This window comes from Melanostigma gelatinosum (assembly GCF_949748355.1).
Source record: "Melanostigma gelatinosum genome assembly, chromosome: 10".
NCBI lineage: Eukaryota > Metazoa > Chordata > Actinopteri > Perciformes > Zoarcidae > Melanostigma > Melanostigma gelatinosum.
The window spans coordinates 3,169,805-3,195,124 of NC_136643.1; the positions used below are offsets into that span (position 1 = coordinate 3,169,805).

General features: G+C 46.5%; 1 protein-coding gene across 1 annotated transcript in view; it reads right to left on the reverse strand.

The window, feature by feature from the left end:
* The window catches only part of clasp1a (cytoplasmic linker associated protein 1a), a 64,654-nt gene that overhangs the window by 23,813 nt on the left and 15,521 nt on the right, over positions 1 to 25,320 (reverse strand). Inside the window, exons 4-20 of the mRNA XM_079276745.1 lie at positions 25,105 to 25,196; positions 24,851 to 24,926; positions 24,393 to 24,490; positions 22,000 to 22,070; positions 13,404 to 13,541; positions 13,125 to 13,198; positions 12,546 to 12,638; positions 12,258 to 12,403; positions 10,823 to 10,958; positions 10,643 to 10,713; positions 9,959 to 10,018; positions 9,258 to 9,335; positions 7,975 to 8,142; positions 6,564 to 6,610; positions 5,839 to 6,009; positions 3,056 to 3,163; positions 1,694 to 1,858 (exon numbers count right to left, since the gene is read on the reverse strand). Of these exons, the coding sequence (XP_079132871.1) occupies positions 1,694 to 1,858; positions 3,056 to 3,163; positions 5,839 to 6,009; positions 6,564 to 6,610; positions 7,975 to 8,142; positions 9,258 to 9,335; positions 9,959 to 10,018; positions 10,643 to 10,713; positions 10,823 to 10,958; positions 12,258 to 12,403; positions 12,546 to 12,638; positions 13,125 to 13,198; positions 13,404 to 13,541; positions 22,000 to 22,070; positions 24,393 to 24,490; positions 24,851 to 24,926; positions 25,105 to 25,196 (1,792 nt within the window). The remainder of the gene's footprint in view (positions 1 to 1,693; positions 1,859 to 3,055; positions 3,164 to 5,838; positions 6,010 to 6,563; positions 6,611 to 7,974; positions 8,143 to 9,257; positions 9,336 to 9,958; positions 10,019 to 10,642; positions 10,714 to 10,822; positions 10,959 to 12,257; positions 12,404 to 12,545; positions 12,639 to 13,124; positions 13,199 to 13,403; positions 13,542 to 21,999; positions 22,071 to 24,392; positions 24,491 to 24,850; positions 24,927 to 25,104; positions 25,197 to 25,320) is intronic.

A 25,320-nucleotide genomic window follows, 5' to 3' on the forward strand; every position in this document is an offset into this window, starting at 1 on the left:
TGGAATTTATTGCTTCAATCGACTTCATTTACCATCAACACTGATTGGACTCCCGAATCTTCCCTTCAAAAAAGGCATCAATCCAACCCTGACGAATAACAAAGCCCGACTCTGCCTTCCACCACATTTAACCCTCACGATAACAACTACAACACCCATAACCACCGCTCCCTCTCAACCAATCAGACGTCAGAACAGATCTGCGTGAGTACATTTACATCATGGTGAAAAGAGAACTAGCAGAACAGACACTGTCTGATAGCAGCAGCGCTTTGTTTTGGACAGTCTGAGCAGCGACTGCTGTCTGAGCAGCGACTGTTGTCTGAGAAGCGACTGTTGTCTGAGCAGCGACTGTTGTCTGAGCAGCGACTGTTGTCTGAGAAGCGACTGTTGTCTGAGCAGCGACTGTTGTCTGAGCAGCGTCTGTTGTCTGAGCAGCGACTGTTGTCTGAGCAGCGTCTGTTGTCTGAGCAGCGTCTGTTGTCTGAGCAGCGTCTGTTGTCTGAGCAGCGTCTGTTGTCTGAGCAGCGACTGTTGTCTGAGCAGCGTCTGTTGTCTGAGCAGCGTCTGTTGTCTGAGCAGCGACTGTTGTCTGAGCAGCGTCTGTTGTCTGAGCAGCGACTGCTGTCTGAGCGCTGCAGTGTTTCAAAGTGCAAAACAGAAACATTGGTTTCTTCTCTTTGTCAGGAAGTTAAGATGTGAAGGTCCAAGTTCCACCTCTTTTTGACATAATCCTGCATCATGTCCCTTATGTCCCTCATATGTTCATGCGCTGTATGGTGACACGCACACCTGTGTGGTTCAGTGATGAGGAGCATTTCAATGGTGAGTGTGCCTGGACATTAATGGTGTGGATTTGACAAGAAACAGATGAAGTAAAAGAACACTGTGAGCTGTCGCGTTTCAGTTTGTAGGCTTTTCCTTCACCACACACTCTGAGCCAAACTCATGTAATGTCAAATCATTTCAAACTCAGGTTTGTCTCATCTTTGTACATCACTTGGGACATTGTAGTTTTTTGTGTGTTTTTCTATCATTTGGCTGATAAGGCATGAACACGGATGACAACATTTTTGGCAAAGGTGTGACATTTCTTTTTTTAATTTTGAAAGTTCAAGCTCAGCTCCTGTAATAACTTTATAATACACTGTGTCGCCAAAATACGGACACACAGTTCTCCCATTAAAACCACAATTACATCAGGTTACATCTGGAGCCCTGGCTTCACAACTGTAGTTTTTACTATTCTCACCAGCTTGAGCCATTTCCAGGCAAATAATAGCTGTTTTTATGGTTTCCTGCACAAAAAATTAAAATGCACCAATATCAAATAGTTGCTAATCATAAAAATCCCTGTAGCATTTAGTATTCTATACAAAATTTGTGTTTTGCTTTTTTCCATAAAAAAACAGCAGTGGCATTATGTAAACAAACTATTTAAAGGGTTAAAATTAAAAAATATATATACATATATATTTGGTCCTTGTGAGGAGGATTGATGTTGGATAGAAAACATAATTCTGTGCATAGAAAATAAAAAGAATATATAATTGCATGGCAGATTTAGACACGGATATGTTGTTCCTCTAAGGACATCAGAGTCCCAGTAATTCACTCTCCCAGAACTACACCACATACACAGTAGTCCTGCGGAACTGCTAAAGAAAGACGGACTTGTGTGAGTAATCCTTACCGAGACCCAGTCGGCTGGGGCTGGTCTCGCGGCTGCAGCCCTGGCTGCGAGGGATCCTGGTGCGCTTGTCAGCCGGCGTGGTGCAGGCCGACACCGTGGCTCGAGGGATCCGGCCGTAGCTGCCGTGGCCGAGCAGCTTGCCCGGGGAGCTGGAGCGGCTGCCGGCTGAGAGGAGACAAACAAACACATAGACATGGACTGTGGTGAGACAGTATTCAGAGAGGCCGAGACACTGGTGGGGATGAGGGTGAGGGAGTGGTCCAACCTTTGGTAACATGCCTGGTGGAATCTCTAAACACGAGCTGTGTCAATAGACCCAATGCTGTGGGCACAGGGCAGCAACGTAACATCGTATAATGTCTTCTTCTACATGTATTCATCTCAGTGTGGAGGCAAACAGAACTTGACAGGAAATTAAAATCAAGTCTGAGAATGAACAACTTCAGACACACCTCCAGGATGAGAGGGGCTGGACACACGTCCTAACTACCTGTGCTGTGTGGAGACAGTTACTGACCGGCCACCACGGGGAACATACAACACTTCAACGGTGACAACAAAGGCTACAAAAACAAGACAACACACATCGCTATTCCAAACAGCGTCTCAAACTGTGGGAAAGTAATGAGGAAAATATGTGAAGGTGATGAGCGGATGAGCGGAGCATGCTGCTGTACGTGGAGAAACAAAGGTCAAAGGCTAAAAGAATGGGGGCGGCGTGCTAAGGGATGATGAGGCGTCTGGCCTGTGATTGGATGAAGCTGAGGCCTTACCATTGATGGGATTGGCTGATCTGGATCCTGGGTGATGGAAGCAATAGGCAGGACAGGGTGGAGAACGGTCAAAATGAGACAGAAGGGGTCATGTTTATTCAATTTACCCAGCATGCACTCTGAACGGCTGTGAAGGAGTGGTCTGTGTACTGATTCCTGACAGAGCTCGAGAACGCATAGATACCAACATACACGCAAACTATGCATGCATGTAGGCTCACAAACACACAAGGTTTTGTGAGTGATTACGGCTTTGGGGGTGTTTATCGGGTTGCTGCAGCACATGGGAAACATCACACACACACACACACACACACACACACACACACACACACACACACACACACACACACACACACACACACACACACACACACACACACACACACACACACACACACACACACACACACACACACACACACACACACACACGTACGAGAAACAGCAAAACGTCTGGTATGCTCTCAAAGCCGATCATACCAGCACATGAGAGTGGTGGATTGGTATGCACACACATATACTGAATGTGTGCGATTTCAATTAAACGTCACCGTATGAGAGCCGGGTGTGAGGTGCATATACGTACGCTGGGACTGGGAGACAACTTTGGCTCGGCTGCGCCCCCTACTGTCCACCACTGAGGTACTGGCTCCGCCCACGCTGCCCGAGCTCTGTCTCCTGGTACGAACGCGACCTGGACGACAAGGGAGGGAGCAAGAAGAGAAGCAGTGGGAGTTTTATTCCGCTTATATTACATGAATGTGTTCAACCCCGACCCTGGACAGAGACGCTGGAGAAGACAAAGTCTGGGGACACAGAATGAAGGAGACCTGGGTGAGTGGATGGAGCCCCTCTGGGAACTCACAGGAGGGAAACAGACAAACCTGGGTCTACTAGTTTGCAAACATATCTCAGTGCTAGCTAAGACATGAGCCACACGGAAAAGCACAACTTCAGTGATGTTTGAAGTCTGAAGTGTGTCTTATTGTCCTGAAACAAACCATAAGAAATATTGGCAGACTTCCTGACCCAGGTCTGGAGAAAGACGGACAAACATTGAATATCCTTTGCAGCTATGCTTGAAAAACCTGCAAACACGAGGAATACTCTGACATACTTCTGATTAGGAGTAGAAACACATTTTGTATTGGACGTTTAGCGAGAAACGGGGCTGCTAGCTGCAAGATCAAAGGCTTTAGGCTTTAAGTTGTCAACATAAAAGTGACAGAAACCCTTCCCCCAAATTGAGAGACTAGTTTCTATTGGAAGTACGTAACATCCAAATTTAGCATGTTATGGTAATGCTGTATATATAATATGCAGTGGGTCTGAAGCCAATAGTGACATTAACAAGCAACTAAATTATAAAACCCAAAGAAAACCCGAGTAAGAAAAACTAAAGTATCTTTCAATTCTAGCCTCTGCATTCTGAAGAATATAAGTGTCAGAATGCGTTTTTAACAAAAATAAAGGCAATTTGATTTCCGTTTAACATAGTTCACACATGTGGTGACCAAATGTCATTTTGGAATAACTTTCTTCCCACTCGCACTAAAATTGACAACAAGCCAAATTGTACGGAAGCCCTGAGGGAGAAAACAGGTGAAAAAAAGGTTTTAGCAAGTCATGTTTTTTAGTTGGATTTCATTGTTTGTCAGGTGTTTTTTGTTGTAAGGCTCATTTTGGCCACAAGAGGCAGATATGCATCATTACCACATGTTCTAAATAGGACAAATAATGACACACGAGTGGTGATTTAGATACATTTCTAGCCAAAAGTAAAACAATTTCACCCGCCAAAACTTTTTCACCTGTTTTCACAGTTTTTTCTCACCGGTTCTTACCGGTTGGTAATCTTACTCTGCCTGTGCCCATCGTTTATGTTCATGATGATAATTTTGGGGGAGTGGCTTCAGAGGGAGGCCGAAAGGGATTATTATTTTTCTTATTTTTCTTCCGTACTTTTGGCATGTGGGTAACTGATCTGTAGTACGAAACCTTACATAATGTCAAAAAACAGGTTATATGCTTCTCAATGTCCGCCATGGGTACACAGCAGAACAGTCCAACCCTTTGACCAGATGTAATCCTGAGGAGACTCCACAGAACAAGGGACAGTTAAAAGCTTGAGCCACCATTCAGTTCATTTAACTTTGCACCGTCCGTTACAGTGGCACATTCTCTTCCCACTTCAGCAAAACCCTACGGTATGAACCAGCAGCATTGGACTTGATAGCAGTGTAAGTAACAGAGTTGATGGATACAGTTGTTAGGGTTACAGTAAGAAGAGGAATCCATGCAGACAGCCCATGCAGTTCCACATAACTGGCGACCACTGGGGGGGGAGAGAGGAAAAGAGGGCACAGATGATGTGAACGTTTAGCCCGCAACAGCTGACAAAAAGACACACTCATACGGCCTCACTTTCTAGTGTTCTGTGCAAGTTGCACACACACACACACACACACACACACCTACACACAGAGACACAAGTCTTACCATCACTTTTACCGGGAGTGCCATCTTTTGGGCATTTAAGAAAGGCAGTGCAGCAGTGAGTGGAGGAAGAGGGATAGAGGAAGACATTAGTAGCAATTGAAGCAGGAACAGGAGTGAGTGGGTGAACAAGGGGCCTCATCATCATCATCATCATCATCATCATCATCAGTAATGCCATTATCGGGCTATGGGGACTCATTGAAGAAGAACAAGAGAGGGAGGAAAATATGGCCAGAAGGATTACGCTACATTTCATATGTATTGGTGGGGAATGGGGCTTAAACATTTCCCATCAGCTTAAAATGTTGGCAAAACTTCCTTAAAATGCATCTGGGGTTTTCATCACACACTCATTACATCGATTTGTCAAAAGTATCAACGTAGGATTTAAAGAGTTCCTGCTGACAGAACAGTCTAATGAGGAGTCATTAATAAGCCCAGTCCGGCCCACAAAGCCAGTGACTACAGGAGAACATGTTTAATACTTCATGATGATGGGAGACTTTGACAATAACTGCTTGAGTGAGCCTCTAAAGTAGGACTTTAACTAAGCTCTGTTAACTGACTGTAGATAGTGGCTCGCTGCTGAGTAAGTCTCTCCAGATGCAACACAGAGTTTATTCTCAGGGTTTATCTCTTTTTTTGAGTGTGTCAAAAAGTTAAAACAATGATTGTTGCTTCCAGTTGTCTTGTACCAAGCAAGCTGTATCCTCAAACTACTGGCATCGATTCTCTGAACACGGTGTTTGCATTTACGATTCAGCGTGAGCAGTTTTTGCTGAATGACACAGAGAGTTCCTTCTTCATGAAAGTGCCGTACAGTGCTTTGTTTTTCTGCTTTCAGAAGGTTAGCGGGAGACGGCTGATTACCTAATGAGGCGTAGGACCCTGGGGGGAGGGCGGCCGCAGAGCCGAACGGCGAGGAGGCCGGAACGGTGGACAGACGGGACTTGGAGCTGGAGGCGGCGTTTACATCGATGTCACTGCGGGACCGCTGGAGAGAACCCGATGTGGTCGACACCCTGCCGCTCACCAGCTTACCTGCGACAGCACAGAAGTGAGAAGTATACAGTCACTCCTGCATCACTCACATCTACTTCCTAACGTTTCACCTGCAACCAAAGAGCAGGACAGAGTTTTTATGCAAACTGTGACAACATTAAAGCTGTGAAGCCTGAAGACCAGACGCATCACTTCTGCACATGTACACTTGCATGGCTACGTACAAATGCACGTATACAGTACATACATGTATATATCGTCTAAATATTAGAAGCTGTATTGCATGTATATCTTGTGAATGCAATTTACTTAAAATACATTTTTATTCTATGAATAATCAGTTTGTCCCCGCCCTTTAGACCTTTCTTTTATTGCTGTGACATAAACTCTTCTCTTGTGTCCTCTGAACCACTGAGCTATAGATCAGTGCTGTAGGGGACAGTGTGCACACAAGGCCATGATGCAGGGAGCTTTACTCTGCTTTCTCCATACTAACAACACTGTTGCGTCACTTGACACAGTGTACATGTCACTCCTGAGGAAGACCCCACACCAAGGGATGGATAGTTATTAATAATAATAATAACACTTACTCCTTGTTATGCTCCCTCCTATGACACTCTTCACAGACAACGGACGGCTGAAAAACAGAAGACACATTTTAGACTTCATGTACATCACATTCCAACACAATGAGCATCTGTCAACACAAAACAGTTATGGTGTCTAAGAATAGGAACAATTCATATAAAATGAATCATGTGAAATGTATTGGAAACCGTGGCTTCCTTTGATACAGAAAAAAATAGCTTTCTCCCTTAAACACACGTGTGCGCACACACACCACACACACACACAAATGACATTGACTTACATGCATTTGCTGGAGACTTAATATAACCATAGCTGCTACCAGCCTACTCTTAACCCTAACCTTAAACTAAGGGTAAGTTAAGTCTTCACCCTAGAGACGGGTTATTGTCCTCCCTAAATAAGGCGAGTCCCCATAATGTGACTTTGTAATCACATATATGTCCCCACAAGATCGGAAAAACACGCCCGCCCACACACATTGAGTATGAGGTCATTAGTCAACACGCTCCATAGGGAATCTATAAACTGGCTGACCAATGGCAATCGATCCATGAGTGTGTGTGTGTGTGTGTGTGTGTGTGAGAGAGTGAGAGTGTGTGAGAGAGTGAGTGTGTGAGAGAGTGAGAGAGAGAGATGTGTGTGTGTGAGTGAGTGAGTGAGAGAGAGTGTGTGAGAGAGTGAGAGTGTGAGAGAGTGAGAGAGAGAGAGTGTGTGTGTGTGTGTGTGTGAGAGAGTGAGAGTGTGTGAGAGAGTGAGTGTGTGAGAGAGTGAGAGAGAGAGAGTGTGTGTGTGTGTGTGTGTGAGAGAGTGAGAGTGTGTGAGAGAGTGAGAGAGAGAGAGTGTGTGTGTGTGTGTGTGTGAGAGAGTGAGAGTGTGTGAGAGAGTGAGTGTGTGAGAGAGTGAGAGAGAGAGAGTGTGTGTGTGTGTGTGTGAGAGAGTGAGAGTGTGTGAGAGAGTGAGAGTGTGAGAGAGTGAGAGAGAGAGAGTGTGTGTGTGTGTGTGTGTGTGTGTGAGAGAGTGAGAGTGTGTGAGAGAGTGAGTGTGTGAGAGAGTGAGTGAGTGAGTGAGTGAGAGAGAGTGTGTGTGTGTGTGAGAGTGAGAGAGTGAGAGTGTGTGAGAGAGTGAGTGTGTGAGTGAGTGAGTGAGTGAGTGAGTGAGTGAGTGAGTGAGTGAGTGAGAGAGAGAGAGTGTGTGTGTGTGAGTGAGTGAGTGAGTGAGAGAGAGAGTGTGTGTGTGTGTTACAGCTAATAGATGTGATAAAGCTTGGAGAATATAGAGAAAGTGGACAAGAGGACACGGGGGGTCTCTGGACCGACCAAAGCAGGACAGTGGAGATGGAACAAAGGGAACAGGGACGGGAAGATAAGATGGTAGCGGGTGAGGACAGAAGCAGGGCACCGCGGGCCTTACTTCAGACTCTCCTGGGAGGACGAGGACGAGCGGTCTGACTGCGGTAGAGACACGATGCTGTCAGAGCCCTTCAGGTGAGACTGCAGGGCCTTCTGATAGGTGGACTCCAGCGCCTGGAACAGGTGCTCTGCCTCGCGGCTGTAGTGACCGTGGAAACCCCAATAGCACCTACAGGTGAGGGCGAGGAAAAGCACAAGATATATGAATCCAATAAAACATAAAGTCGACCACAGGAATAAGAATCAGTGGTGCAATCAGTGTTCATTTGGTTAACGGAGACTATGACTAAACAGCAGGGGGGGGGGGGGTACTACATAGATAGCATCACGATATGATATCATTGTCATTTTGCAATATTGCGGTTGGCTGAGTATTGCGATATCAAACACTGCAATATTTTGAAATTTATTACATATTTTCATTTGCAAATGATGCAGTTTGTGTTTTATCTCATAAGATAAAGTTTTCACTTGGTTCATCTCATAGGCCTAGAGTCCATGAAGGACTGAAGGAATAAAAACACACGATTCTAATTATTTAGAAAGGATCAATACTTGGCGTTTGCGTATCGACACAATATTGCCACGCAAAATATGGTGCTACTATGCTGTAATTATATTTCCTAAACAACCCCCCAAGACTAAGACGATGACGAGACGGCACCTTGTTCCCGGAGTTCCCCGCTCACCTGCAGGCCATCGGTCCACCGGATGACGACAAATGTTTTTTGGTCATCCGGGGACTCTCCCCGAGAAATGAGCGGGGAGCTCCGGGTGCAGCCAAACATCGTTCAGACGCACACACCACCCACACTGCAACAACACAAAGCTGGTTGAAAAGCTGCAAAGTTTCCCTTCAAACACTCAACGTGACTCTATCAGCATGTTGAGGAAAGACGACACGGATAAAATGTAGTTTAAAAACGTTACCAAAGTCTCTCTTGATTTATGTTGACAAATAAACAGGAGACAAACTATTATGGACAGTTTTCTTTTTAATGCAGCACTTTTAGTTTTCGCCATATCAGGACTACATGGCAGCGCACGATGAGCACATCAGGAGGACTCAGAGTGACTCACTCAGAGGTAAAGTTAACAACGACAACACTGACTAAAACTAAACTAAAATAATTGAGATTAAAGTGCCCAGACTTTTAGTCAAATGAAACTTAACTAGAAAACAAGATGAGGTTGAATAAATATGATAAGAATTAACAAGGACACTAAATGAAACTAAATGAAAACATCGCTGACGAGATGAAGACTCGGTGCAATGACACTTACTTTCTTGCAATGGATCTGGCCTCAGAGTCGGCGTCGTGTATGCCTTTCCTGATGGTCTCAGTCAGAACAGCCACATGTCTGGGGTAGTAAGGGAACATGGTGAGGAGGACACGAGCAGTTAACCCAAGAGACCCAGGACCCCGTTCAGATAAAACCAGGAAGTAAAGTCAGACAACTCCTGCAACCACAAATGCTACACCAATAAAAACCCTGGAGTTTGTCTCTTCCACTCGTATTCCTCTGGTGGTCCACAGGCTGTGTGACCACCCGCAGGGTTTTTCACGCGCTTTTTAAAGTCTCTGCCGCAGTTGTCATGTTTACAGTGATGGAAAGCCGCCTCATCGCTGGGGGTCTTGATGAGGACGGCTCTCTCACGACTCATCAATTTAATGGGCCTAATCAGTGAGGCATCCAACCGACACTGAGCCAACTCAAATGTTAGCCGTCTCAAATTCCATCATGTGAGAGGAGGAGGAAGAAGAAGCATTTACCTCCAAACACACACACCCACACACACACACACACACACACACCCACACACACACACACACACACACACACACACACACACACACACACACACACACGATACACCACGTCATCTATTTGACACACGCATCACGCACACTTGCAATGTGCTCGGGGGTTTTTCGGAGGAAACAGTAGATACTGTACGTCTCTGCTCAGGAGATACAGCTTACCTTTCCAGTGTGTTAGTGGGCCACTCGAGTAGCATGAGGTCTAAGAACTCAAAACAGCGTCTGGAAAGGGGACGAAACAACACCGTGAGCGGATATTTAACAAAGGAGAGAAACACAATATGACATGTCACAAGGCGACACAAGCAATACAAAAGAAAAGCATAACATGCCTGTGATTCGAGTTCAAAAGACTGAATTGTTTCTAGAAACTATCAAGAATGTAAACTAGTGAATCGTTCATATCTATTCATATTATACACTATATAGTATGATGACGTATTAGGGCCATTGTAGGTAAAGAATAAATGAATTGCAGAATGGGGGAAGAGGGGTAATAACTTTTTATAAGAATTTACAAGAAAAAGATAAAAGATAAAGTGTTGGGAGTTTTTGTTAGGAAGCACATTGGTTCCTTGACCCCACTCTTTTCCAAGTTTTTTAATGTACGTTTGTGAGTATTTTCTCATATATTTACAACTTCAATCTTGGAAATTCAGATTTCTTTTATTCCAGAATATTACCTAGAATATTATATGGAACCTACCCGGCTCTATATATATTCATATTTGTCTTACCTACAATGGCCCTAATACACAGTCGGTGTAAGATGAAATTTGACTCAATCTTAAAAATCATCGAAGGCAAAGTAGAAGGAGAAGATATGAAGTATCGAGGTCCTCTTACCGTCTGACTGCTACTGATTTGCAGGCGCAGTTGCTGGTGATGATGGGGATCAGACGTGGGTAGTGTGTGCGCTGGAAGAGAAAATACTCATTTGAAGTTTCACTCATGGTTTATATGACAGCGCTGTAAATGTATCGCCGTGGAGGAGGGGGCCTGAGGAGCCACATGGACTCTCCTTACCCTGAGGATGAGGCGGATGGTGGCCACTCCGGACGTGGCCATGACTTTGGCACTGTTGGGCACAAGGTTCAGCAGGGTGGGCATGATGCTCTCCGCTCCGTGGTCAAACTTGTTTCCCAGTAATGATGACAAATGTCTGACAGAGGGAGAGGGAAGGATGTGGTGTTAAAGAACAAGTGTACACCCCTTCTGATCCATTCATGGCGATGCGTTGTTGTTCTCACAAACAGGAGCGTGGCAGCGGTGTTAAAGGTGCAGCTCCTCCAACGAGTATGCTGTAAAGTCTAAACGGTTATTTAACTCTCTGCATTTTAACTAAGGGGTAAGATGTTAGGAGTGAGACGAATAAGTAAAATGCGTATGTAAGATTATAAAGGCAGTTGTATCTTTTTGGAAAGAACACAAAAGAGAGACCGACAATCCCGTTTGTAATGGTGTAAAAACTGAAGAAAAGTTCAGTATGTGCTCCTCCTCAGCCGGGGAAAGTTCGTACCGGATTGAAAGGCGAACCGGTGACATTACAAGCGATGTAGGATCCACGTAGCTGCCGTCTATTCATCAACCTGCTGCTCTTTCCGTGTGTCTCTGCTCTGTTCCACCTCATCGGGGTTGTATTAATATTTGGATGACGGATGTCTTTGGGTGGAGAGCACGCTGCTCGTTTCATACCCGAGCAGGGCTCATGTTCATTAGCTTAAGTATGTGGAAAGAAAACATTTGCGCATTTTCCTGGAGTAGTCCAATCAATTACAAAGTTAATATCACGACTGAATCAAAGCCATTAGGAGTGCGCTGGCAAGGCAACTGATGCTGATCCCTTCAGATTCTTTCATATACACACCCTGAGTTATAGTGTGACTTCAGATTCATCAAACACAAACTAGCCGATGGAGGCAGCGGTAGACCAGCAGCTCCTGCCTTCTGCTAATGAAACTCATGATTTTGTCAAAGGAGTCTGGTGGCTTTGAATAGAGCACAGATACCGGCTTCACTTCCCCGAAAGAAAGAGCTGTCTGACAGCAAAGTAAAGCAGTGGAAGTATTCTTAATACAGCGTGCACTGAAACTATTATTGATTTTTAAAGGTGTTTAGAACAGTTCAGCTGCTGCCCCCGTCCACAGCGGTACATTGCTCTGCTCCCGTCTGTGTCTCCTAACTCTGTCTACTGTAGCTACTACACGGACTATGGAGAAGTAGCTCACACCACCTCACTTCAAAACACCCAAACTATCCCTTTAAGACTGATGTCTGAAAACTCTGTGCACATGGGGAAACATGCTCTGTTATGATAGTGCTGGTTGTCATTTCTTACTGCCAGAGTTCAAACTGAGGTTACCAGATTAAAGCTGCTGTAAAGTGGTGCTTAACTCTGGTGTCCCACAAACATTTAGAAACCTGGGCGGGTCAGTGCATCCTCGTCGACTTGGGATCTTACCCCAGAGTGATGCAGGCCTCGCGGACCACCTGTGAGCGCAGGTCTTTAGCTGACAGCTTGAGGGGAGCCTCCAGGAGACGCAGCTGCTGAGGGAAACCCTCGTACTCAGTCGCCCCGGCCAGCAGGAGAGAACGCACCTTCTTCAGCTGGAGAGGAACAAGAGCAAACAGAAGAGACGACGTACATCAGTGTTTCATCAGTGGATTCATGCACTCCGCCCTGTGTGAGTGTGTGTGTGTGTGTGAGTGTGTGTGTGTGTGAGTGTGTGTGTGTGTGTGTGTGTCTTACCGCGACCACTCGGTGCTCCCAGTCGTGTTTGTCATCGGACAGCACTTCTCTGATCTTGGTCAGCTGGTCCTCTAGCTCTCTGTTGGAGTAGATCTGGACACAGAGAGATGCTATCATTAGCTTTACAGACTGATATTTTACTATAAGCGTGAAGTCTGTTGATCACTTTCACTCGATGCCACCTGTGTGTGAGTACGTTTGGAGGTGGACGTTTTGTGAAATGCAAATAGCAGCCTACATGTCAGCTCAACTGTTGCTGTGCAACTCTAGCTGTCACACCTTGGTTGGTATTAATTAAGTAGAGTAGTTGTATTAGGGGACCCAAAAAAGCCAAGAAATTAAAAATAAAGAAATCCTATTCTATGTGGAGTGAGATGCATCACTTTAAAAGAAATAGGAAGCAACTACTGAAATGCTGAAGTTGTCTTGGCAAGAAATCTGACATTATGCCACGTAAGAATAAATGTGCTTGTGGTTTGTGAGTGAGTGGTGTTTAAATCCATCTTAATACCTCCCACTGTCTCTACGTCAGCTTCCATATGGTGCTAACAAAAGCAAACTATACGGAGCTCTGCATACCTGGACCGAGGGCACGTCTTCAAAGGTTTTAATAAAATCCTCTTCATCAACAGCCCCGGCAGCTGCTTCTTTACCTGTGAACAAAAACAAAAGGAATTTCAACAACACAATCATTTATAGAATGATGTAAGCAGCAGGGACGTGTTCACCAATACCTCTTATTACTCGACATTAGTGAGAGTCACAGTTGTAGTATTGTTACGATCACTGTCATTAATGTTGAAAGGGCTGCTCAGTAAATGTATTACAGCTTTATTATTGGACGGAACCCTCCCTCACCTGTGACCTTGGTCGTGGTGGCTGAGCTGGGTCTTCTAACAGAGCTCACTACAGGCCTCCTGCCACTAGGGGGAGCTTTGGATGACGAGGAGGAGGACCGGCCTCCATCCACAGAGTCTTCATCCTCAAAGTTCTTATCTGCAACGACAGGGGCAGGAAAAGAGAAAATGTAAATGTAAAATGTAAATTGTGAAAAATGCAGCTCGGGATAACTGGTGGCTCGACGACTGATCGATACATCACTATTCCTTCATCATCATCATCGCTCCTCTTCTTCCCCCCCCCCCCAGCAGCTCATTGATTTAAAAACAGTTCCTCAATCCGTTTATCAGAAAGCATGTGTTGCTATGGATGAGCCCACCATGATGAATGAAGCCGACCCCTTTAGCAGCACATTGACATTGACATAGGAACCAATCACACAACAGTGATCCGGCTCATACACAAGAAGCAGCTCCTTAAATGTCCCTGCTCCGAAGAGCACCGTGACCATGACACAGCGTTTATCACAGACACCACATTAACAAAGTGGAAGACAAAAGACAAAGAGGCAACAGGTCGAGAGAGGAAAGGGAAGGGACGGCAAAGAGACGTATACATCCAGAGAATTCACAGCAACGACGGAGAGCAGACCAGAGAGAGAGGAGGGGGAGAAAAGGGAGATTAAAAGGCATCATTCTTACGAGCGCAGATTTTCTGGCACATCAGCTTCCGCAGCATGTCTCTGCTGCACCAGGCATCTGTCGACAGGATGTGTGTGTGTGTGTGTGTGTGCTCTGCGTGTGCCTCTGTAGCACGCTGCACGCTGACAAAGTGCCAGACTAACCACCCCTTAAGCCCTCTTCTCTGGGTTCAGTTACCACTGCGTGTGTGTGTGTGTGTGTACGATGATGTTGGACTGTAGGGACATGTCATGGTGAAAAGAGGGCGGGGTGTATTGTTGTGAGATCACTTTGTTTCTTGTGCTCACTCTCATACAGCCCCATCAATCAATAGAGCATCTCAGAGTGAGGTCATTGCTGCAAGGGGATGTAGCATCAATACGCTTCAACACATCACACCTATCCAATGCAATCACATGTATTCATAAAGCACATTTAAAAAAGAACGACTCTCACAGTGAGTTAAAAGCCAGAGAATAAAGAGAGGATTCAAAGACAGGCAGTGTCGGGGTCAGCCCAGCATGCAGACTCTTTCACAGATGTCTTTCACCAGGTTGTCCTCTTTATGTAGCCTGCATGGAAAGACACAGTGAGAACGTACGGGCGAAGTATCCAAGTAGCTTTTTGTAGTCCATCTTTAGAACATTGTAGTTTGCTCAATAACATCCGCCGTGGCATAATCACGTCGTCTCATGACGTCTCCTTCACATCTCTGCTTGACCTCATGACAGAGGACCTCCCCCGCAGGGTGTTTATTCACAGCAGACGCTTTGACTCGTCCCAGTAGGAATAACACAGGTGTTAGTAACAACCTTATGATGGTTGTGTTCTATGGGGAGCTGCAGGGAAGACTCCGAGAACCCACAAATGAGCTGGAGTATACATGCGCTCGTGGTTGTGTATTTCCTTTATTGCTTAATATCAGCTTTTTACTTCTAGCGATTGCACTCACGCTTCAAAAATATGAAAAGTGGCGTTCATTTGTGAAGATTGTCTTGCTGAAGGAAATGTGGAAGTATCATAAATGTTGGTTTACCACAGAGTTCATTTTCTGTAATAAAGCAAAGTGAAAAAATCCCATTGACTTGTTGAAATCAACACACAGACACTAAGCAGACAGTCAGGTGGATTTCAGGCATGGAGGTGCGCTACCTTCTCTGTGCACTAGGTGTCAGGATGCACTGCGGACACACTGAAGTACTGAAGGTTGCTGAAGCTGCGTTGGCATCAGCGGAGTCACCAGTAAAGCACATGTTTATATAATAGGGAGGGTTTTTCTCTTTAGAGGAGGAAGAAAAGCCCAGAGGCATGAGGGATTCAGAGAAGGTTCAGACGCTTGGTAACGTTCTTTACTGCCTGACGGCATGGCTGGGACAGAAGAGGGGGAGTCTCTCTTCCGCTGACCCTTTTGACCCCCCGGGCCTGTAGCCATAAGAGACAGCTGACTGGTGATCAGGGTTATGGCATAACAAGGAATGTCTTGTTTTGCTGACTAACCAGAGAGGCTGCTGGCAGGGCTGACATGTAAATCAAACATTTACAAAACCTTTGGCTTGTTTTGTCACTCGTTACTACACCAGTGTGTAGTGTTACCAATATTGGAAAAAAAGAAGGTTCTACGTGCTTTAAATATTTGATGAGATAAATTGTAAATGAGACATTTTTTTGATGACAGAAGCGTTCCTCGCACATGGTGTGTTCAAGGACCGTCGGACTGTTGGTTAACAGTGTAGTTTTGGCGATTGTTGAAAGAAAAGATGCTTTTCAATCCCGCTGGTGCGTTTTGGGGTTCAGAGGGTTCACTTGTAGTCCTGAACACCCAACAAGGACATCAGAAGGCCGTCCGTCTGCGTCACAAAACGCTGATTCATCCTCTGAAGTTGAAGTCAGACGAGTTCTGACAAGCACTGCTCTGAAGCCTGAAAGGCCCCGCTCACTAAAATGCAAACTGTCTGTCACAAGCAAATGCTGAGTCTCAGCAGAGCACACGTACTAGTGAGCTTTGCAGATTAGGAGGAGAGATCACAAAAAGGTGCAGAAGGAATCAACACTGTGTCGAAAGTGTCCACAGATATGAATCTATGCATTTTTTTTAAACAAACTGCACGTAAGCAACCTCAAAAGAATCGCACATAGCACTGCCAACTGTGAATATGGAGTCCTGAATTCAGAAGCAACACAGATGAAACTACGGTTACAAGTGATGCTTTCTTGTATTATTATTGATTTATGCAAAATAAAAATTCTAAATGATTTAATTTGTCTTTTAGTCTAAAATATGTCCAAACAAAGGGAAATATAATAATAACATAGCCTCAGCGAATGGCTTCAAATAGCAGGTTTTCCAAAGCCCAGAGACATTGGATTAACGATGACCAATGCAACGTTTCACATCTACTGTGAGACAGAAACATGACTGTAGCCCGGCCCGTCCAGAGGACAAGGAGCTGGTTGTCCCACTCACACTTCACAATCAGCTGAAGAAACGAGGCGCATTGACTGCTTCATTTCCCAGAGGGCATGTCTGGACACCAGGCTCTTCTACAGACCAGCTGGTTCCAGGTGCTTTATACCAGACTGACTTCAAGACAAACTATGACTGTCAGAATCTTTCAGAAGAGAAAATAGCTGCTGTCACTGCAAACGTTCTCAGCTCGCCCTAAAAGCTTTAATATTAGTGCTCGACCTCCATAACAGGGCAGCATCAAACAAGTCCCAGGGTGCTTATTCTCCACCAGACTCATCAATGCGGCCTCATGAGTCTCTCATTCATCTCCTCCTACGCTGCATCGCTTCAGTGATGAGACAGAAGCACCAGTAGGGACAGAAGAGAGAAGGGTAGAAACAGGACAGCAGACATGGAGACGGGCTGCCAGTTTAATGCTACGGTTAAATCTCATCCTTCCACTAACATATACACACTACAACGTCCCAGAAGTGTTTGGAGTATTAAAGCCAAGCAAGTTAATGTCCTTGTTTTTATACTTGGGTCAAATGAAATGTAGTTTTTTAATGGCATTGTCACCTGCCACTAAAAACAGTGTCAATCTTGGGCTGGATCAGCCTGGCCGTGCCCCCTCTACACAGACCCCCCTCTGATCCTCAGAGCCGCTGGCTTCACTGGGCCCAAGGAGGACAATCCCATCATTCAGAGCGCTGCTCAGTCTATACTCTCTCTCTCTCTGTGTGCTGACTATTCAAATCTCAGCCGGCTGTATCTCCGGATCCTCTCCAAGAGTCTCAGTGGTAACGAGTTATACTGCTGATTAATAATGAATGCTTTTATTAGCGTGTAGTCTTGTTATTGTCATGAAAAGACCAAAACAAACAATGAATGGATTACTCGATGCTGTCAAGCTGTTGGTTTTCCGTCTTCTTGTGACGTTTGCTGAAATAGTAAAAACTAGAATAGACGAATCCTTAATCCTTTGATATCAATTCAGCTCACAGTATTCAGGGTTAAAGTGTAGTTCAGCATCACGTTCTTCAGTTTTATGCAACTTTGAGCAGTAAATCAACACAAGATGTGTCCAGATGAACAACTCTGAGGAAACCACTACTACGGAAAAATCTCTTCTGTAAATACCGTACATAGAAAAGATCTGTCTTCAGAGCCTCCACCACACTGTGCAGCAGCCAAAGGCAGCAGACACACGCACACACACACACACACACACACACACACACTATTCATACACGCATAAGAAAACGCATTACGCTGTGTGTGTGTGTGTGTGTGTGTGTGTGAGATAATCAAAGAGCTTCCTCAGAATAAGCATTCAGCCCCCACTGGTGTTAACCATATCTTCATGGTGCAGGATATAATGGCTGCACACACACACACACACACACACACACACACACACACACACACACACACACACACACACACACACACACACACACACACACACACACACACACACACACACAGAGCTCAAGCACCCACGCAGACACTGTGGCACTTGTGTCATCCCGAGTCGTGGGCCGAGCACACTTGTGAACTGGGTTTTGTCTTATAGTGTTCCCCATCAGCGTGTTCCCTCATGTGATATCGTGACATGAAGAAGTATCAGATCACCTGCATCAGCCTGCATTCAGTTGAGTGAGCGGAGGCTGTGAGAAGAAGTGACCTGCTCTCATCGCAGCAGAACACCGGGGGAAAGACTGGCAGTGTCCTCCATGTTGATGGGACAGTAAGCGCCCACTAGGACAGCTCATGCACACACACACACACACACTCTCTCACTCACACACACACACACACACACACACACACCAATACATAGAAATCCTCGGTGGATTAAGCCAATTACTCAGGCGTTCTGTGATTGTGTTGAAGGAAGTGAGAAGCCGTCGGCTGATGTGCCGGGATAACGACGACCCTCCCTTATTCACAGTTGCCTGTTGTCAGACTGCTGGCTGACAGTCCTCTCTGTGGTTCTATAGAAATCCTGCCTTCACTCTGCATTATGCATTGATCTGCTTTAAATGGTCCCATAGAAGCAGACGGACCCGTAGACACTGACTCTCACAGTCCCACTTATAAACACAGTCACAGTCATCAGATCGCTGTTATTGAGGAGGAACAGCTGAATGTGGGACACCTTTCAGAGGCGTTCGCTCTGCTGAAGGCTTTCAGCAGCTAGTCACGCACTGCGGTATCATGACAGATGCTATTTCTAGTGGAACCACTGCAACAATAAGTGGACAAATTTAACTGGAAACAATGTTGATAATAAATTAATCACTTCAATCGAAAAAATCCACCGGTTCCTGCAAATATTCTTGTTTTCTATATGTTCTCTTTGGGTGTTGGACGGTTGGTGATGAAAAGAAGACGGACGTTTGACAACATCACGGCGGGCTTTGGGAACTTGTGATATGACCTGTTCGTTTTACAGAACAAACAATGAAGTGATTGATTGAGACAATAATCCGGAGTTTAAGTGACAGTGAACACACTCGTTAGCTGCACCACACACACCCGACATGCTGACCAACAGACTTCAGCACTGTTACCACTTCTCAGACGTATGTTTGTCTATTTAGGATTCTACACTCACGTAGAATGTGTGCGATTCTCTAAAAGCCACTGAGATTATAAAACGTCAGAATGCATGTTATCCCAGAATGGCATTTAATCAGCTCACTGTTTAACCCTCTTTTCTACTACTGACACCAGAAGGAAGAAGTAACCTAATAAATGCTCTCATCAGTGATCAGCATCAGCCAATCAACCTAATGAAGGACTTAAGGTCTAGTCTGAGATCTGTGCACTTTTAGGGGGTTTAGCTGTACAGCATGATCCTAAGAGGTTTATAATGAGAGCAATGCACTGGGAGAGTCATCGTAAAACGCTAAAACAAATTCAGTAACAAAGAAGGCTGCAACGTTCAGACTCTAATAACAGAATAAAAGACATTTAGAAGAACCTCACCACTGCAACACTGGAAGTAATGAAGAACAGTCTGACCTCATGAAACCTCCACACAAGTTCAAAAACATGGAAAGAAATATGTCGTGCAATTCAAGCACAAAAATAAAACTGTCCGACCAGTCTGGTGGCTTTGAGCAGCGCATGTGAATCGGATGTTTTGTATGTTCATAATTATCTTAATTGATTATATATTCATTTCTACACGCGTCACATAGCATCACACCAGAAAAGGACCAAACGTCACGTTTGTTGGGCAGTAGAAGGCAAAAGTGTTTCAATGTAACTGAACTACAAGTCATGAGAAATGAATGAGACGATGAATGGATTGCATAACAAATGTACAGACAGTAGCTCTCATCGCTGGACTGAGATGAAACAAGTGTTGGGTCACTCCAGCGCTGAGAGGAGACCGGAGGCCAGAGAGGAGTGAGAACGACACGTAACATCACAGTCACCATTCACAGAGTCCACCAGGAGAGACAGCAGAGGAGAGCAGGAGGTGTTACCTTCTCCACGCACACCAGCTTTGTTACGCAACAAGACAATACAGCTGACAACAACAACAACCGATACATACGAGAGAGAAAACTCTCATGTTCTCCTCATCGAACAGTCCCCCCTCCCCCACACACACATGCAGCCCCTGGGGAGAGGGGTGATCTCTGTATCATACGTGTGTGAGATCTGACCTCAGCAAAGAGAGAACTCTACTTCTATTTGCAGTCTTACCTTCTCCAGCTGTCATGGTGCAAAGCTGCCCTCAGCTCTGAAGCTCCGCTGCTCCACAGCGCTCTCTCTCTCTCTCTCCCACTCTCTCTCTCCCACTCTACATCTCAGTGGTGCAACAGAAATGGCTGCTTTGTTTTGCTCTCTCCCTTCCGCTCCTCCACCCCCCCTCTGCCTCCATCTCTCTTATAACATAATCTGTGAACATCTCACAAGACAAGACAGAATTTGGGAATTCGGTGTCACCTTTCATCTCTAACTCAGCCTTGACTCCTCTTCATTCTGAAGCCGTTTCACACGCGCAGCTCATTCTCCGGCCACATGAACGTCGGACATTTTTCTCGGCTTTGAGGCAAACTGACTTTCATTAAAATGAGTCGTCATCTTCAGACACAGAGTGACTTTCAGTGCAGCCGTGAAGGAGAGAAGTGGAGCCTGTGAGGAGCAGCTGATGGTGATGAAGATGACGCTATGATATGATATGACTATCTAATAACTGCTAAAATGAGTCACGTTGCCGTGGTCCTCTTTACTTTCCAAACAAACTGACAGTTGACTGGTAGAGACGCAGTAGGAATCAGATTAAACATCGTCATCAGTTTTTCTTTAAACGCTGCCACAGAAGACAGTTGAACAAGATTCTAATAGTCTATCTTCAATGAAAGCAGCCGAATTGAATGTTGAATGAAAGGTGAAAATCAATCCAGCAGAGACTGAGAAACTCTGACTTTAAGCCTGTGGTAAGGTGTCAGGCTCTAAAAAATCCTACAATTCCCATAATGCAGTTCAATAGCATCTTTCATTCGACCCTCCATGCCTGGTTAACGCCCACATCTTTAAAACTCCACAACCCCAGTGTGTGACGTACAGAGGCCAAGCCCAGGAGAAAATAGCACACGACATCACTATGACATCATCAGTTACTTGCTCGAGCATCATATGACAAGTAAAGCTGGTGACTGAGTGTCCCTTAACGCGAGAGATAAACAGAGCAGGAAACCGCAGCGTGACACTATGAGCCACTCACAAAAAACTTTAGACAGACAGATCAGATACTCTGTTCATCCCGTAAGGGGACATTTGTGAAAGTCAGTTTGTTTAAAATATTTGCAATTATAATCTGGTGTTGATTAAGCAGCTAATCCATGATGTTACACTACGTGGTCATGAAGCTCTCCTGTGTCACTACATGTGTCTGTGAGTTCATCAGGTGGTCGTGGCAGCTGAACTCCACATGTGAAATGTGGAGAAGCTGGAAGGTGACGCTGCAGTCTGTTGTTGAAACGCTGAGCCCTGTCTGACTCTGTTCTCCTTGGCTCAGCTGTTCTGAAACGGCACAGAGTCAGCAGTGAGGATTCCACCTGCTCAGAGGTCTCATCTGTCCGAACACACAAATCACTCTCAAATGCACCTGCCTGTTGACGTCAATGCGTCTCTTCTGTCCCTCTTCTGCTCTTTGGCTCCACAGAGGGACAAACTGAAAGCTCCAGTGGATGCCCACCTCCTGTGGAGAAACCTCATCCCCTCTAGCCCCAGGCTGACCGTCTGGTCCACAACCCCCCCCCCCCTTCTTCCTCCACACACATAGCAATACACACACACACGTAAGCGCGACAAAACACAGAATGCGTGTCACAGTGCGTCTGTCCATCCAGCAGTGAATGACTTGAGGTAAACAGGAATGCTTGATTAGACTGTGGATGGATGCACATCAAAAGGTTCCCACATAAAACAATAAAGGGCACAAAGACACGAGAGGAACACTCACCGGAACCAGAGGATGAGATCATGTTCCCGGATCTTTGGACTTCATCAAATTTGCTGAAGATTACATTCAACCTGTATGAGAAAAAGAAAATGTGTCAGAAGACTGACGCCGAGGGACTGGTCTGCTGCTCCATCCATCACTAGGGAGGTGAGAAGCTCTCCAAAATAGATGGCGTCCAAAACAGCCACATGACACACTGGCACCAAGGCCAGAGAAAGAGAGGGGCATGCTGTCAAGTGTATGAACAAATAAAGGAGGAAGGGGACACAACAGTAACAGAAACACCGTCTCTGTTCGCTGGTGTGTGATGTAAAATAAGAAATACAGCTCGTCCAAATGGAAGCTATGACATCCTGGCACCCTGTCCAAAGGGCTTGTTGAGGGCCGGTTACAAGACGAGAAATCAGCGTGTGTTCAGTCGTGAGCTTATATCAAACACATCACACACAGGGCAAGAAATGAGGCACAGAGTGACTCTCACAGTGTGAGGGGGGACATGAGAACCCTGGTGCTAGTGAGAATACAGACAATCACAGTCCAAGGCTGTCTGAAACAGAAAAGCTTTCACCTCAACAACTAGTTCTGATCTTCTCTTCTCAGGTAGGAGTTACTGCTGAATTGTTGTTTTTCACCGTTTTGTTTAAACTAGGTGCACCTGATAAATGGGCATGTCGTAGATCAGTCCTCTAAAGCTGCATTGCTTATTTGGGCCACTAGAGGGAGAACCAGAGTGTTGTGGCCTGCTACCTGACCTACAACCACTGTGTGTATGAGGAAGTGCAAGGGAGTGAGTGAAGGATGCAAAGGCAGAAAAGAACATGCAACAGAGGAGGAGGGGAGGAAGGGAGGAGGGGATGCAGGGAGGGAGGAAGGGATGAAGGGAGGAGGGGATGAAGGGAGGACGGGAGGAGGGGATGAAGGGAGGGAGGAAGGATGAAGGGAGGAGGGGATGAAGGGAGGAGGGGAGGAAGGGAGGAAGGGATGAAGGGAGGAGGGGATGAAGGGAGGAGGGGAGGAGGGGATGAAGGGAGGGAGGAAGGATGAAGGGAGGAGGGGAGGAGGGGATGAAGGGAGGAGGGGAGGAGGGGAGGAGGGGATGAAGGGAGGACGGGAGGAGGGGATGAAGGGAGGGAGGAAGGATGAAGGGAGGAGGGGAGGAGGGGATGAAGGGAGGAGGGGAGGAGGGGAGGAGGGGATGAAGGGAGGAGGGGAGGAAGGGAGGAGGGGATGCAGGGAGGGAGGAAGGGATGAAGGGAGGAGGGGAGGAGGGGATGAAGGGAGGGAGGAAGGATGAAGGGAGGAGGGGATGAAGGGAGGAGGGAAGGAGGGGATGAAGGGAGGGAGGAAGGATGAAGGGAGGAGGGGATGAAGGATGAAGGGAGGAGGGGATGCAGGGAGGAGGGGATGAAGGATGAAGGGAGGAGGGGATGCAGGGAGGAGGGGAGGAGGGGATGAAGGGAGGGAGGAAGGATGAAGGGAGGAGGGGATGAAGGATGAAGGGAGGAGGGGATGCAGGGAGGACGGGAGGAGGGGATGAAGGGAGGAGGGGATGAAGGGAGGAGGGGAGGAAGGGAGGAGGGGATGCAGGGAGGGAGGAAGGGATGAAGGGAGGAGGGGATGAAGGGAGGAGGGGAGGAGGGGATGAAGGGAGGGAGGAAGGATGAAGGGAGGAGGGGATGAAGGGAGGAGGGAAGGAGGGGATGAAGGGAGGGAGGAAGGATGAAGGGAGGAGGGGAGGAGGGGATGAAGGGAGGCGGGGATGAAGGGATGAAGGGAGGGAGGAAGGATGAAGGGAGGAGGGGATGAAGGGAGGAGGGGATGAAGGGATGAAGGGAGGGAGGAAGGGAGGAGGGGAGGAGGGGATGAAGGGAGGGAGGAAGGATGAAGGGAGGAGGGGATGAAGGGAGGAGGGAAGGAGGGGATGAAGGGAGGAGGGGAGGAGGGGAGGAGGGGATGAAGGGAGGAGGGGAGGAAGGGAGGAGGGGATGCAGGGAGGGAGGAAGGGATGAAGGGAGGAGGGGAGGAGGGGATGAAGGGAGGGAGGAAGGATGAAGGGAGGAGGGGATGAAGGGAGGAGGGAAGGAGGGGATGAAGGGAGGGAGGAAGGATGAAGGGAGGAGGGGATGAAGGATGAAGGGAGGAGGGGATGCAGGGAGGAGGGGAGGAGGGGATGAAGGGAGGAGGGGAGGAAGGGAGGAGGGGATGCAGGGAGGGAGGAAGGGATGAAGGGAGGAGGGGATGAAGGGAGGAGGGGAGGAGGGGATGAAGGGAGAGAGGAAGGATGAAGGGAGGAGGGGATGAAGGATGAAGGGAGGAGGGGATGAAGGGAGGAGGGGATGAGGGGATGAAGGGAGGCGGGCCGTGGACAGGTTGGCAGCTTCCTGTCTTCGTACCGTGACTGTGGCAGGCCCTTTTTGCAGAGGTCCATCCTCACCCTCTCCCCCACGTGTCTGTAGATCTCCACCAAGCAGCTCATAGCCCCTTCACGCACCTGATGACCACAGCAGCACAGGACATCCTGCGTTGGTACTCACATCGTCTCTGTTACTCATTTGTTAATCAAACTCATTTCTACATTATTTTCACCAATAATAATGAATACCTTTGTTTGATTAAATATGTAGTTCTCGCAAATGTCAAAAATAATTGCAAATACCTCTCAAAAGTACTCAAAAGAATATATAAGAATAGGTTATTTCACTGAATCAGTAAAACACTGCCAGATGTCAAGTTTACAACAATATGAAAGCAATACAAGTGTTGCTTTCTGTCCTACTACGAAGTCCTCAAACCTAAGACTGAAATCCATTTGTATGTAACAGTAACGGCAGTAAAGCATGAGTGGGCATACCTGACTTGTGGGGTCCCCCAGGAGGTTACAGATGTGGGGGACGATCTTACTGAGGGTCAGGCCTTGAGCTCCGTGTCTGGAAGACAAGAATTGCAATAAATCAGCCCAATGAACAGCCGATAGCAGATATACAAGAGGCCCTACTGTTTGGACAGCGAACATCATTTAGAAAGCGTGGAATTATAAGGAGTATGCAAATGAGGATGTCACGCTATCTTCAGCAGTATGACCAGCATACGGGGCAGCTGACTCACGTGCTCAGCGTGGCAACGAGACAAAGGCACACTCCTTCTCTGGTCCTGTTGTTCTTGTGCTTGAAGCCCCCCAGCATCCTGTCCCACACATACTGCACCAACACACACACACACAAGAGACGGGCTTGTTGCTGCTGTACTGGATCCCTGACACACATTATAGGACAGGAAACAGACTGCAGCCACATGTAGACCCAGCGTGCCACACACAGCGTC